Below are 15,644 nucleotides of genomic sequence, written 5' to 3' on the forward strand. Positions count from 1 at the left end.
ACAAGCTTCATCTGTCTACATCAAACTAGTAAGATTTTGCAGATGTCACCTCCCTCCCAGAAAAGGGTTTCCATGGATTTTCCTGGTCTTTTCTCAACTTGCCCTTAAGCCCTCTCCCCTCCCCTCCCCTCCCTCCTCGCCTCGCCTTTCCCTTGCCTTCCTGCCTTCCCTGCCTGTCTGCCTTCCGTCCGGGGCAGGCAATCAGCAAGCAGAGCCCGAGACTGCGGGGTCCCTGTGGCACCGAAGCCGATGGGACGTCACGAGCATTCCCCGGTGCCAACCCACCGCTGGGGTTTTAAAGTTGTGGGTTTAGGCTACGGTTCCTGGAAGGGCTTTCTTTCCACTCTGTTAAATACAACCTGTTCACATGTTTAAGAATGAATGGGTTTAGGTACCTTCCAAACTTCAGTTGGTTAATTGTGGTTTCATGCCTTCATAAAGTACAAGTCTCCAGGGTCAGTCGTGGTCTCTGTCAAATCACCGATTTTCTTTCCTGTGATTGTCAATGTAACTAAGCTTGTACCTCTTTAAAAACCAGACCACCTTGCCATCCTTTCCTTTTTATCATTCGTTATTTGTGCTTTTCTTTTACCCCCCCCTTTTCTCTCTTTTTAAAATTATGATTTCTTTCTCTCTGCCTGTCACATTGCTCTGCACCTCTAGTCCATTTTCCCTTGTATTTTATAGCCTGCATGGCATTGACACTAAGGATAGCCTGGCTGCACCTGGACACAGACTTCCTGGGAATAAATAAGTGCTATTTTTTTTTTTTTATTTACAACATGCCTCCTTACACAATTGAGTACTGACCACCAGTGCCAGGCCTGGTTAATTCTGAGGAAATACCCCAAACTTCATCCATTTCCTAAGCATTTGTTCTGGTGGGTAGAGAGCATTAACAAAAAGGCACCACAATCTCACAAGTGTAGTTTGCTGCCTGCATTACTCTACTAAGCAGGCAAAGAGGATATTTATAACAGAGATACAAATGACTTTCCCGGAAAACCAGACCATTTCCACAGTCTGCCACTGGGAGCAGAGGCTTGCTGCCGTGGTGTCTGAGGCCAGGCAGGAGCAGCCCAAGCCTGAAGCTCCCTGCAGGAACACTGTCACCCCACAAGCAGTCAGCGATCAGTGAGCCCGGTCCCGACTGTGAGGGACCTGCCCCTGACACCCAGCACATGCAGAGAGCAGAGCAGCGCCAGGGCTCTCTGTGGAAGGCAGTGCACCCTAGAAAAGGGGGGTTCAGGGCAGCAACCCACCAGGGCATTTCCCTCCCTTCTCCCACTCACATCTTGTGCTCACGGTACCTATGCAATTGCTTTCAGGGAAATTTCTGCCAGGCAAGTATTTGTTTACCTTGTAGTGCAATTTAGTAACTATTGATAAAGGAAAGCCATTATCAGGACACCACAGGCACACAGAAGCAGCTCCATGTCCACATATTAATGTGATAAAGCTTTTTTTCCCCCCTTGGCCTACATACATTTACAAAGAATACTGTTAATAATAACTTATCTAAAAAAACCCACAAAATAATAGCTGTTCTTTTATAACATTTTAATGACATCCTGCAGCAAGAGCAAACCAACCCAAGCCCTGCAGACAACTGCTCTCCACCAGTATGAAGCCGACAAGAAGAAAAAGAAAGCTTAATGTGTATTCAGTGAGATAGGAGACTTTTTCGGAAGAGTGCCTGGAAAGTTGCCCAGCGGAAAAGGACCTGTGGGTGGTGGTTGACAGCAGCTGTACATGAGCCAACAGTGTGCCCAGGTGGCCAAGAAGGCCAGTGGCATCCTGGCTTGTATCAGCAATAGTGTGGCCAGCAGGATCAAGGCAGTGTTCCCTTGTACTTGGCACTGGTGAGGACACACCTTGTGTACTGTGTCCAGTTCTGGGCCCCTCAGTTCAGGAAGGACACTGAGATGCTGGAGCACCTCAACGGAGAGAAGGGCAGTGAAGCTGGGGAACGGTCTAGACAGTAAGTCATATGAGGAATGGCTGAGGGGGCTGGAATTGTTTAGCCTGGAGAAAAGGAGGCTCAGGGGGGACTGCATCACTTTCTACAACTACCTAAAAGGAAGAGGAATTAACAGAGAACCAAGGGCAAGTGTTGACATACCACAGTGATGCTTCTGTCAGCACAGTCCCACTTCAAGGATTCTGGTCCAGATTTACATCACTATAGCCAGGAAGGTAACAGGTAAAATTCATAGATGCAACGATCCTCTGGAGAAATCAGTGCTGCAGCTTCTTCTAGCTTTTTCTCATGACGAGCCTCCTTCCTAAATTGTACAGCTGAAGTTTGCATTTAAAATCTTTTGGAGCAGAATTAGTGGGTTGGCTCTTGACTTGCAGTGCAGTGTTACACAGCAGTAAGTCCTGAGTGTAGTCCAGCATGTTCGGTGACAGGTCTCATTTGTGGCAAGATGGGTTAACTTGGCATATTATTTGCACACGCAGTACACAACGGGACACAGTGGACACATACCACTAACATCTGCCATACACTACACATCTATCACAAAGAAATGATCTGGAATATCTAAACTTTTACAAATACAGAGAACTGGCTGCTAGCATATAAATAAGAGACTTTCTTTGATCACGTGGGGCAGGCCAAAAGGATTAAACCCAGAGGCTGCTGTGCAGTGCAGATGCTTTCCTAAGGGAAGAGTTACTGAAATTGCCCAGGAAAGTCCCCTTCATGATTATGAGACCAGGTAGTAAAAACATATACCTCTTCTTCCAAGGCTGTTTAAGTTGGAGGGCGATTTTTTTTTTGGTGTCTGTCTCCATGAGAGACGGTGTTTTGCAAAATCTCGTTTATAAGAAAACCGATTTGAAATGGCAAAGGCAGTCTGGGAATTTTACCCATTACTAAATCCAAGAAGTGCTCCTTTGCAGACCTTGATGTTATGATTTTTAGAAAATATTAGAAATTGCACAGAAGATATACAATGAACAACATGTATAAAGTAAAACCACGGTTTTACTGGTAATTTACTGTTCCTCATCTTTCACGAGCTGAACAAGTTGCACCTACTTTATGGTGCCCGCTTGCTCCGTTAACAAAAATACAGGTATTCCAAAATACCTGTACATTCCAAACCAGAAACAATTATGAAATACCACAAGCCCTAACAAATGTCCATCCTTTTACAACTCTCCTGCAAAAAGGAAGTTTCCTTCCTTAGGCAAGAATGCCGGAAAAAAGTGCAGGCTGCAGTCTCAGAAGCTGGTGGTGTACTCGTTCCTTGTGCTGGCGCTGGTCTCTGTGTAGCCACTAGCATCTTTTGTTACTGTGAAAGCCCTTTCTGCAGCTCGGCGTGGCAACAGCAGCTTGTAGGCTGCTGCCCTGTACTTCTTTGACATGAGGTTGTAGAGGACAGGGTTGATGGTTGCACTCAGGTAGAAAAGCTGCAGAGCAAATATGTTAAAGTATTGGGAGACCAGCATCGTCCTCATGTCTCGGGTGTTTATAAATATGATCCTGCCAATGTGGAAAGGCAACCAGCAAACTACAAAGGCCAGAACCACCACAGCTATAAGACAAAATAACATATGCGGCAGTTAAGGAGTGAGTTAACTTTTCAACCGTACAGTAAACTAAATTTTATGCAGCTGATTTTGCAGGTTCTTCTAATTGATACAAATGACATGTAGAAATAATGGCAGCGAATTGTTGGAAAACCATGAAAATGGGAATAGCATCAAGTCTGACTGTAAGTCTTTGGATTAAAAGGTAAAATCTTAAGCTTAACAGTGAGATGAGTTTGCTGAGCAAAATGTAAACAACCAACAGTGGCATAACATCCATATAACAGCAGGCACAACAGAGATCCGTCTCGGCAATGTCTGTAATGCCACATATGTGATATGAAAACAAAACTCAGAATGAGAAGAGGTGTTTTTGAGGAAGCTCCACAGCAGCTCCATTTGCTGCAGAATTGTTTAACATGTTTACATCACTGAAAAAGACCAGGGCTGCAAGTCGGTCACCCAAGCTCCTACAGAATTTGCACTACTGTGGTGGGATGGGATCTAATGTAAAGACCTTACAGCGTAGCTGGGCTATTAATTTTTTTTCCATTGAAGCTCCAACACATATCCCCAGACAATTACTGCTGGAGACATATTTTACTAGATGGATCTCTAGCCTGAGTCACTTCAGCTGTTCTCCTGGGCTTGTGTTGCATTTTAGCACAATGCAAACAAATACAAACACTCTTGCAATAGCAACACAGCAGGAGCAGATGAAGAACAATTAAATAAGTGCATTACTGTATCCATATTTTTAACTGTTTTTGTTTATAAATGTATGTAAGTAAAACAATAATTTGTGGAGCATTCTCTGTGTTTCTCAGAGATTAAAAGAAAAAGGCTATAGCCAAAGAAAGTTTACATCTGAAATACACCACAAACACATTGCTCCCGGCTCTTCGAGATAAGGGAGCATTGGTCTGGTTCAGTGGGTTCTGAGGAGATCACGGATATGGGGGTTTCTGTTGGAAAATCTTATGCCTGCTTCAATGTAAATACCTTCCTCGATTAAGTCAGCAAAAATTTTCTCAGGCTTATTAGTTCCTTTCTTTTGTGATACACTACTTCCATCCAGCTGATTACCTGACCCTTGATTTACTAGCTGATCCTTGGTAAAAGAAGTCTCCTGTGTAGCATGTAAAAACTGCACTAAAGGTATAAAGAAAAAAATAACAACGCCGTTGTTTTTATGCTGCTTTGTTGGATTTCTTTTTTTCATTCCTTTCCCTTCCTTTCCTCCCCCCCTTCAGATTGGTCACTGCTTACAAACTTTAAAGCCCCAGAGCAGACTGTGATCTCTATCCTTCCAGAGCCTGATGCTGGGTTAATATATGACTAAAAAAATAAACTAAAAATGAACAGCATCCTACATCTGTAGGAAGTGTTTTGGTATTATATGAGTTGTCTTCAAACAGCTCATAAGGGTTAAGTTTCTTTTTTTTAGCCCCCTTGGGCAACCAATGGATTGATTTACTCCTACAAGAGCTACAAATGACCACTAAGGAAATCAAACTTATTTTTCAGAAGCAGAAATTTTTGTGCAGAGGTGTTGCTGCCCACTGGAAGGGACTACTGATGTTACAGTTTTACTGAAGTTGCAGACTACCTTGTACTCAGTTCTGGCTGGTAAAGTTTAGAAAAAGGGTATTTCTGCAGAAGGCAGTTGTGCTGCTGGATGTGCAATCCTACATGAGTGAAGCCTCAGTTGTGAGGGAGCGAAATCCCTGCCGTGGCAGTTCCCAGGAGCACTGGTGGGCTCAGCACCATGGCTGGGATGTCCCCCTATCCTATTCCCTATCCTGCTCGGGAGCTGCAGGTGCTTCAGCCCTGGTTCTAACCTCAGCCACGGCCCCCTAGCCCCGGTCCTAGCCCCAGCCACAGCCCAGGGGAAATGGCAGAGGGACTCACCCAAGATCTTGACTGTCTGGCGGTGCCCCTTCTCCCGGAGGACCGAGCCGGGGCCCCGCAGGCGGGTGTTGCTCCGCCACAGCTCCCGGCCGATGAAGCCGTAGAGGACGCTGAGGCAGATGACGGGCAGGACGAAGTAGCAGGTGGTGACCCAGAACATGGTGGCCAGCAGGCCGGACTCCAAGGCCTGCGGGGTGGGCTTGCACTCGCGGCTGAAGTCGGTGTGGTTGTCGGGCTGCTCCACGCCGACCAGGAAGAAGAAGGGGCTGGCAGAGAGGAAGGCGAAGGCCCAGAGGACTCCGACGATGGCCTTCACCCGGCGCTTGGTGACGACCACCTTGGCCTTGAGGGGGAAGCAGATGGCGAGGTAGCGCTCCACGGTGAGGGCGGTGATGTGGAGGAGAGTGCAGTAGGTGCAGCCCTCACTGAGGTAGTGGGAGAGGCGGCACAGCAGCTGCCCGAAAATCCAGGGCCGGGAGCGCCAGAGGCGGTAGAGGTCGAAGGGCAGCCCCAGGAGGATGAGCAGGTCTGAGACGGCCATGCTGCCCAGGTAGAGGTTGGTGGTGGTCTTCATGTCGCGGTAGCTGCGGATGACCAGCACCGTGAGGACGTTGCCCGCCACGCCGAGCACGAAGAGCCCCAGGCAGATGGCTGTGATGGGAACGAGCACCCACAGGGGCACCGCCAGGCACAGTCGCTCGTCGCAGGGTGGCCACGGCCACGGCCACGGCTCGCCCTCGCTGCCGTTCCCGCCGCCGCCGCTACCCCGCATCCCGCCGGGGACGCGCTGTGCCCTGGGCAGCGCCTCTCCTTCCCCCGGCCGCGTCCCCGCCCCCGCTGGGACTCCCGCCGCCCGCAGGTACCGCGCCCCCGCCCCGCCCCGCGGTCCCGGCAGGCAGGGAGGGAGGGAAGGAGGGATGGGAGAGGGGCGGCGGCGGAGCGCGCATAGGACTGACCACCAGCAGCGAAAAAGAAGGTACTTTTATTGTCCACAGACTCTTAAAGGTACTTTGCTACATCGTTTTATGTATTTTCTATCAGACTATACAGATTGGTCTTCATGGAGCCTGACGTTGTACAACCATAAAGTGATATGTTTGGTAGTGTATCTATAGAGTTTTAAAAACTTTAGAGCTTCTCTTTTTCTTTTATTTATTTATTTATTTTTGGAATGTACAGTATATGAGGTAAAATTAAGATTACATTAAAAACTGTCGTCAATGCAGTAATATGCACTGAGGCTCAAATGGCAAATACACTATTAAATGACTATCAAAAATAGGAGCTCATTTGAATTTTACTATGAAAAACGTAGGTCACTGCAGGTTACCTGCAGTAACAAATCTTACCGTTTTTAGACATTCAACCGTAAGAAATCTCTGGGCTGTGACACGCAACCTCATTTGCACTGCCAAACATGGCACTTTTAAGAAGGTTCTAGAAAACATCAGTTATCGTGGTATCCTGTGGGAAGGTATCAGCCTATAAGTACAAACGACAAATTCGAAATAAAATGTAAACATACAGTACATTTTAAAGACAGATCATTCTCGCCACGTGGAGGCCTAGTTCTTTGCCATTTCTTTTTTTTTTTCTTTAAAAATGGAACTCAACAACATTATTCTACAGCACAGATCGTTGGACGTATAAACAATTACAATACATGCCCGTTCTAATATAAGAGAAATTCTTCAGAGATCTTCAAAGCACAAGACAGAGGTTCCTTTTTTATTATTATTAAGACTGACAGAAGTGTTTAATACCATTAAAAATGCTAAACTGAACACAACTAGAAGCCATTAATGATCCACTATCTTGTAACTCAAATAAATTAAAAATAGCTAATTACAAAGTGTATAACAAATAACATAAGTGTGATGAGACAAGGATTTTTTTTTAAAGATAAGTTTCACTACAAGCTTTGTGTCACTGGCAGTCATTGACATCTAGCAAGATGTTCAATGGGATACTTGTTAAAGTTCAGTCTGGTCATTCAAGAACTCACAAATGCAAGCTCACAAAACATTGATGAGTTATGCCATTGCAAAGTGCTCTAATGCAACATTAACTACATGCAATCAACAATTTGGTACAGTATCCAAAGAGACATTACATTAAACATTAGGATCTCAAGAAAAAAGCAGCTTTAAGTTTTCTGGTGCAAATTACTACACTTCGTCTTCTGATTTGGTGCCCCAAAGAAAAGAAAGAAAGAAAGTAAAAAAAAAGGAAAGAAAGAAAACAAATAAACAAAGGCAGTGCTTGTTTCTGGTGGATATGGCAAGTGAATGTTGGGGAAACAGCAAAAATTCAATAATGAATTTTATCTCAAAAATCTATTAACTAGCCAAAATCAGAGGGTACAGACATCGGTATAAACTGCATCCAGTCAAAGGTCAGCTTCAGAAATGTGTTTTGCAATTTAAATAATAAGTCTAAGAAGTTCTCTCACACCCTCCCTTCTATATTCAGAAGTAAAAGAGGCATTTTTGTAAGTAAACATCAAATCCTGGGGGTAAGATAAACCACTTGTGCCATCTCCTTGTAGTCTTTCGAAAACATCTACTTGCAGTGAAGAACTCCACATTTATCAGGTAAGAAGCTTCCTTCATGCATGCTCTTCCATCGAATTTATTATTTGCTGCCTGAGAAAAGCCCCTTCTGTTTTTCAGCATAAATCCTGCTTCCCAAATAATTAAGACAAATGAGGAGGTAGAAATACAGCGCTAAATTGCTTTCACAGCATCAGATTAATATTGTATACAGCACAAGTTTGTTAGTGTAAGTTTTAAATGAGATTTACACATTCTTCCCTGTTATGGTAGCAACTCTTAGAAGTGTGGGCCAGGAAATCATCTTTACACTCGTGTTTAATGGTCAAACCCTTTTCATTAAACACTGTGTGCCTGCCCCATATCGAGTTTGTACTGCAAGAAGGCATATAAAGAAAAGATTATATTTCTGTGGCTTGCATTTTAATAACATGTCAGCCTATACCTATGACTAAGTGTTTTAAAGTGGCTGAAAAGTTTGCATCAGTCTCAATGCCGGTGCTAAATGCCTGTTTTTGTAAAAGCAAGAGAACAGAATTACTTTTAGATTATGAGAAAGTAAAATGTAATGGGCAGCATTATAAAATAGATCTCTTTTCTTCACTTTATGACGAAGTACTGAATGATAACAGCAATCAGAATGGAAAAGATAGCAAAAAGTGCAAGGATGACAGCAGCACACACTTGGTCACTCTGTGACCATTGTGTCCTTGTGGTTTGCACAGTGTCCTTGTTGGTGCTTGCCAGTGGTTCAGTCCTCTGAGAGATGAATAGCACTGGTGCGCTGTAGGGGCCTACCAGGTCCTGGTGACCTGCGGTCTCTTGGCACTGTCGAATGGCACATGCGCGGAAACGGTATTCACAGTTCAGCTGAAGGCCCGTGTATCGGAATGACCAGTCTGGACCCTTATAGATCTGGCAGTGAAGGAAAACCAAAAAAGATACATCAAGTAAAAAGTACATATTTATCGCAGTATGGTTGATGACAACTCACCAGTGTTTTCACCTGTGCAAAAAGCTCAAACATGCAATTTAAATGCCAGATAAACTCTCCAGTCCTTTTAGTGAAACACAAGAACTACATTTGCTTTTATGGAATGATGAGTACACACAAAATAAACTGTCAGAAACCCCAGTGTTAAGGTGTTTTACTGACCCCTTATAATTAGATGTAATATACAATATCGTTATCATGTGATTTTAGGCAGTTAACTCTGTATAAACCTAATTCAATAAGCCTAATACAATCCAACATAGTTTGTTGTAGTTAAGTTATCGTGTATTTAAAATATTATAATTTATCCCAATAAACACTGTATCAGGAAAGCTGCAAGGAATCCTCTCAGTGATTCCTAATTTCATCATATTCCCAAGACAGATATGACTTATGAAGGTGTTCTCCAAAGGTGTCTCAGTTGGCTGGTTAACATGAGTTTACAACTCTTCAGCATGGAGTGCCTAATTCAGTGAAATCTAAATGCTGGTTTCTCAAATTAAATAAATCTGCAGCTACATAAAGGTCCTGTGAAAGCCAATAAAAACTCATGTAGGCACAGTTACAGGTACATCAATAGGTACTGAGCCATTATGTGGCTCAGTACAATTTGATTTCTCTCTTAAAACCCCTCACCCTCCTACCTCCCAATATCTGGATTTCCTTTATTTACCTGGTAACAGGATACAGAAATATCACATCATGCAAGACCTTTCCCTACAGTTACCATACTGTTAGACAGTATTTCACAAATGTAAACCACTGACCATTCAATGAAAGGAGGAAATCCCTTCCAATTCTGCTGTTTGAAGAGCTCTTGCTGTCCTTTACTGGAATCTACAACCTAGAGACTTTTCTTTCTGAGGCAGGTCATCGGAAGTGCAGCTTCCTCAAAATTCTGCTAATTTGGATCATGTGTTTGGTAGTGAGCAAACAGGCCACTGACACACATCCTACTCCAGCTACTGCTATGCCAGCTGGCAGGGGTTACTGCCCTCAGCTGCTTGTCCTCAGTGCCTTGCCAAAAGTTGCTTTTCCCTCAAATGTATTTGCTGGGGTATTTATATGGTTGCTTCCTAATGTCTCTAAGAGCTTAGACTGATGTATATAGCTCATACAGCAGATTACTAACTTATTTTGACTCTAGCATGGAAGAAGCCATGACATGAACAATCTGGACAATGCATCAGGGAGAAGAAGGAGAAGAGACTGAAATTTTGGCAGGGAAATGGTAGGAAACAGCTCAACCTTTGTAGTTACAGCATGCCCTGCTGCTGAAATGGTCCTATGGTGAAAACCTAATCACTGAATTATGTTAAAAAAATTCCTACAACTGAATGTCTATATTGCCTAAGTAGGAGGCTTTCCTCTGCAGTTCTCTGCAAAAAAGTATGACTTGAACAAAATCAACACTTTTATAATATTGTTTGCTGCCTTCAAACAGGTCTTAGTAAAAAGAGAACCCTTTGCTCCTTTTCTCTTCAGTCTCAATTATGTACCATTGGGTGAAAGGTTTCTTTTTGTCAGTTGTTCCCATTAATGGATGACTTCCTCACCACTTGAGATGTCAAGTTGTAAACATCAGTGTAACACAGAGAGGCTGCAACTTACTGCAGAATTTGTATTACTTAAATCTCCTTTCTATGTGATGATGGCTTTAAGAGATACTACCTTATATTATTTAGTAACAGAAAGTTAGCATGGTGACTAAAAATGTACTGGAACAATCTTTAGTAAACTAATTTTACTGAACTTGTTATCACAAATAGTAATTGAAGAAAAATACAGTAACTTAAACACATCATACCTGTTTGAATTCCGAGTCTTTTCCCACCATGACCTGAAGACAGTAGATAACTGGATCACCCTTCATGGGCTGCAGAACCTCCCATGTGATTTCACAAGTGTGATCATTTATTCTCTCTATCCTTGGTGCTGAAGGAAGTAAGCACAAAGGTGACAGCTAGCTCTGATTTCGTGTAATGTTATATTCTAGTGACCCAAAAAATTCTATATTCTACCTGCTATTTTGTCTCAGAGAAACACAAGATTCAGAATCAAATCTATTCTTCCTCCAGAGTTTTCTGGAGCAACAACTAACAATTCACATAGGTCTCTACTGCTAGTTCAGTTATCATTCAAGAGAAAGCAAGGGAAATTTGGTGACCGTAAGTGTACATCATGTAAAAAAAAAAAAAAGAAGGCTGCAACACTTAAAATTATTCTAAACATGCAAGGAAGCGTTTTCACCCCAACTTGCTGTAACAGCCTGGTCACTCTCTTGTAGTAAGCAGGGATTCTAAGTACAAATCTTCTTATGTCAAAGAATGCATAAACCCTGAGTCTTTAATTTTTGGAGTAAATATTTTAGGCAATTACATGAAAGGAGCATTCACCCGCTATCCCTACCTGTGCTCGGAAAAGGGCTTAGCATTCTCAATACCCCAAATACAACATAATACCAAAATCAACTTGCTATCCTCCCAGCCCCCCAAATGAAAAAAAGAAGAACCTTTACCTTTCAAGGCAGCTGGAATGGATTTGGGAGTAGTGAAAACATATTCTTGAGAAAGGGGACCTTCACCAGCTTCATTACATGCCTGAATACAAAATTTGTATGATGTAGACTCACTGAGCCTTTGAACTTTATATGTATGACATGGTCCTCTGTATAAGGATACAAACCTGAAAATGGAATGAGTAGCTTATTTTGAACACAGAAAAGGACTTCTCAAATAGCTACTGTATTGTATTGAAATCTGTTCCCATAATTTCCCAGAATCTAATGAAAAGCCCAGAAATGTTTATTTCAGAGTTAAATAGGGTTCTGGCTACTATAAAACAATAAGCTCATTTTCCAGGGCCAAGCTTTTATTTCTCCTGTCTTTGAAATAAAAATCTCGTGCATGAAGAATACTACAGATTCTCTCTTACCAAAAATGGTCCATTTTAAGAAACCGTTCTGCACTTGAAACAATGGCAAAGGACAGCAGTTGTGTCTCTCCAATGAGCTGCATATATTGTTTTTTTCTTGGTCATCTACTCCTCCAACATCTTTAGCTTTTCAAAATTAGATAACTAGATTTTAGCTTTTTGCTCCTTTGTAACTCTCCCACCTAAAAACTCCAACACCTGAAAAAAGTGCCACGGATACAACTGCTCTTGTACATCATTGCTGGAGAGGGGCCCACCCAGACCTGCACAGGGGGCCAGAGTCACACTTGTACCGCACACCAAGTCCCTTTCTGAGAGTTCTGTACACTGGCCATTCTCCTGTTGTAATTCTTGCACAAACTGATCTTGGCAGCTCTTGTTTGATTTTCAGTTTTGGTATCCCCAGGACACAGCACAAATTTATCTCTTCCTGCAGGGGTTGTCATCTCCTTAGACTTTTTCTTTTCTTTTAAATTTAAAACAGATGGTGCCTGCACATGACCTCGTCCTTAGTAATGGCAATGAATTTCTTTCCAGGTAAGAGTCTATTTTTTTCTTACAGCACAGCAATTTCACCTAGTAGATCTATTTTGTTTCACTGTCAAGCTAAAGCTACTCAGAGACTCAAACGTGGTACACAGTGTAGCAGTACTGCTCACTTTACCATTTAAGCAAGGGTACTTGCTGTACCATCTCAGCTTAGACTCTGATTTAACATGAGACAAGGGATCCCTTAAATAATAATCTGTACTGTTTTCCACTAAAATAATTGCATATAAGGCAACAGAGAGTAAAGAATTCACCCCTTCCAATATTAATTATATAAAATCCACAACACTGATTGGACTTGCTACTTTGACAAAGTATTTAACCAAAAGTGAGAGAGAAAAGTGTGCTGGTACGAAACATTGCATTGAACTCTTCATGGGTAACTGTAAATAAAAAACAATGAAGTTTTTAATATTGTACTTCCCAGTACAGAACACCAGAGCCCTTCTTGCCTTGCCAGATGAGACGACCTCCTATGTCTGTTGTAAATTCAGCAAAGCACATGGAATTCTGCCCTTTGCTGCCATCTCCCAAGCATCAGACCACAGCGATACAGGGCAGATTAAAGCGATGCCAAAACCAACCTTCCGTTCTTATCCTCCATTTGAAGGTGGTACTGAATGGAGTCAGTTAATACTTTTGCAGTTCCCTCTCCCCACTTCAGCTTGAGAGTCTGAGAACTGTATGCAGCACATTCCAGGCGAGGTGGATCCGGTGGGAGAGGCTTTGTTTTCAGCTTTATGGTGTGGCTGAAAGGACCTGCTCCAAGACTGTTTAGGGCTTGAATTCGTACTCTAATATTTGGAAAAAGAGAGAATAAATTAATTAGAAATTAGATTCTAAAAAAAACCCTGGTCATTTCCATCATTCACAATAAAGAGAGAATATGCTTTGATAGACTGTCATTAATATGCAGAGCATCACTTTCCTTACCACATTTTAAGGAGTTGGATTGATTAAAAAATATTCAGATAAATTCATGTTACTGAAAAGATGCAAAAGCTCTATCAGCTACTTCAAGAGTGGTCCATCTTCCTGACCCTGCAGTCCTTCTACCAAAGTTTCTGATATCACATTGGAGAGATGAGGGAAGGTAAAAAACCCATCCCCAAAGAGGGGAAATCATATCTTTGAGTGTTACATCAGGTGCGTTCAAGGATGACTAACAGAAATTTTTATGGACTTTCAGGAACAGATCCTATTCATGTGAAAATAAAGGGATAATGCCCAGCCAGTTGTCTTGCTGTTTCCACCATTAACACATCTCTGGGCACCTGCAAACACAAATTTTTGATCTACATGGAAAGTGAGAGGGAAAAACCAAAAGAAGTCAAAGGACACACAGCTGGGGGGTTTGCAAAATTTGATATTCAGGGATAATTTTTTTTTTCTTTTTTGGTTTGTTTTTTTTTTTTTTTAATATGCCATGGAAAACAACACTGGCATTTGGTTTACAAGTAAAAATTAAACGACTTATACAACAGAAAACTTATACAACAGAAAACATATTTCACAGGTACCCACAGAGAACAAAGTGTGTCTAATTTCATTTTGCAGACTAACATTTGCTTGTCCAAAATAGTGTCTAGGTAACTGGAAAAAAATAATCACAATAATTAAATTCCGAAACAATTAACCACACAGCTGCAAAATGTGGAAATGCAAATGTGTGTACAGGCTCAAGAATAAATATTTCTCCTTTGCTACAGTAATATTTAACATTATGCTAATGTATTACAGCCCAGAACTAAGGTTAATATATGTAATTTTTCATTTGCACAGAGTTGACAGTGTATTCTAAAAAAAAAAACACTTCTGTGGGTAGAAGTACAGAAGTACTACAATAGAAGCTTCTCTTTTTTCAGTCTATTGACGCAGAGAGCAACAGTTCTTCAGATTGCCAGCATTATTGTTAAATAATTATAAGACACACAGAAACATTGTGGTCTTACGTAAAGCATTAAAAGAGTAATTAAGGATTCAGAAAACTGCACAGCCACATGATATCCTAACTACACTGAAATCAGAGTGGGCTTAAATTCTGACCTCCGTGGGACCGATCAGACTGGACAAGGTCTTTCCTTGGATTGATTTTATCTGGTCAAACACTCTAGAGGTCATCTATGAAGCAACCGGTCCAAAAAACAGTTATCAATCTGAATACCTTATGTGAATTCAGTTAACCTCACACATTAGCCAGACAGATACAACACTACTACAATAAACAAACTAAAATAAATCATTCTTGAAAGAAAATAAAGGTAGCACAGTTCATCTATTTATGATGATCACCATTACAAAGCTTCGTTTTGCTGCATGGCTATGCAGTACTAGTGGTTGTCTCAGAGTAATAATGCAGGCAATAAAAAAGTAAAAGGAAAACAAACAAACAATGCATCTGCTCTTATGGAAGAAACAGTAGGCTGTCACATAGCTGTGCATGGCATACCTGTAGGTAGTATCTGGCTGTAAGCCATCTATAAAATAGGTCAGATCCTTCCCAACAGTAATTGGCTGCTTATCTCCAAAGTCTATGCTGTAGCCAAGGATTTCAGATCCATGGTCACAAGGTTCTTCCCAGCTTATAGCAAGGCATGTGGAAGGAGAATAGTGTGGACTTTCAACTTCATCTTCACTTAGTCCACGAAGACAGGTCACAACTGCAGGTACAGAGGCTGGAGTCATACATGCCACTACTTCACTGAAAGGGCCTGCACCTGCAACATTCACTGCCTGTAAATCCAAAGTAGACCATGTTTTTATGGCAGGGTCAATTCCTGTTTCCTGATTTCACTAACAATAATTTTACATCTTTACCTGAACCCTACAATAGTATATAGTGGCAGGCAAAAGGCCTTTCACTTCACAGTTGAGCCCAGGTCCACAATAGGAGATCTGCATGCATCCTTCCACGCCACCCCACTCCAGTCGATACTCCGTGACATCAGCTCCATTACTTACTGGAACCTTTAAAAGTTAGAAGTTTAAATTAAAATAAAAAATTTAAATTTAAAAAAACCCTCCAAAACCCCCAAAAGTCAACCAAACCACATCTATTTTTTTCAGAGGAATGTTACACTCCCATTTCTTTGCTGATTTTTAAATCAGTACAATACAAATAAATCAGAATAAAATACTGGCCTTGGATCACCTATACTTCAAAA

General features: G+C 41.9%; 2 protein-coding genes across 11 annotated transcripts in view; both read right to left on the minus strand.

Annotated features, from left to right (window-relative positions):
- Positions 1 to 157: 157 nt before the first annotated feature.
- MLNR (motilin receptor) lies at positions 158 to 6,223 on the minus strand. Of its 2 annotated transcripts, none has more exons than XM_051779341.1 (2): positions 5,452 to 6,223; positions 158 to 3,420 (listed from the first exon to the last, which is right to left on the minus strand). In XM_051779341.1, exons 1-2 carry the CDS (start codon positions 6,221 to 6,223, stop codon positions 3,287 to 3,289), a joined length of 906 nt encoding a protein of 301 aa, XP_051635301.1. In that variant the 3' UTR covers positions 158 to 3,286. The 2 variants fall into 2 exon arrangements, with proteins under 2 accessions (XP_051635301.1, XP_051635303.1); XM_051779343.1 differs by having other exon boundaries at positions 158 to 3,545.
- Positions 6,224 to 7,151: 928 nt separating this feature from the next.
- The window catches only part of FNDC3A (fibronectin type III domain containing 3A), a 115,510-nt gene continuing 107,017 nt past the window's right edge, over positions 7,152 to 15,644 (minus strand). For all 9 annotated transcript variants that reach the window (XM_051779300.1, XM_051779303.1, XM_051779302.1 and 6 more), the window contains 6 exons: positions 15,298 to 15,447; positions 14,930 to 15,213; positions 13,065 to 13,274; positions 11,516 to 11,682; positions 10,805 to 10,932; positions 7,152 to 8,918 (listed from right to left, as the gene is read on the minus strand). In XM_051779300.1, the coding sequence (XP_051635260.1) occupies positions 8,604 to 8,918; positions 10,805 to 10,932; positions 11,516 to 11,682; positions 13,065 to 13,274; positions 14,930 to 15,213; positions 15,298 to 15,447 (1,254 nt within the window). In that variant the 3' untranslated portion in view covers positions 7,152 to 8,603. The remainder of the gene's footprint in view (positions 8,919 to 10,804; positions 10,933 to 11,515; positions 11,683 to 13,064; positions 13,275 to 14,929; positions 15,214 to 15,297; positions 15,448 to 15,644) is intronic.

This window comes from Manacus candei, unplaced genomic scaffold (genome assembly GCF_025592945.1).
Source record: "Manacus candei isolate 608988 ecotype Guabito, Panama unplaced genomic scaffold, ASM2559294v1 h1tg000014l, whole genome shotgun sequence".
Taxonomy (NCBI): domain Eukaryota; kingdom Metazoa; phylum Chordata; class Aves; order Passeriformes; family Pipridae; genus Manacus; species Manacus candei.

Excerpts from the sequence above, each read along its gene's own strand:
- MLNR (XM_051779343.1), bottom strand. The coding sequence starts at position 6,223 with ATGCGGGGTAGCGGCGGCGGCGGGAACGGCAGCGAGGGCGAGCCGTGG. Across the intron at positions 3,546-5,451 it reads CCAGACAGTCAAGATCTTGG|CTGTGGTGGTTCTGGCCTTT; the intron begins GTGAGTCCCTCT and ends TTTGTCTTATAG.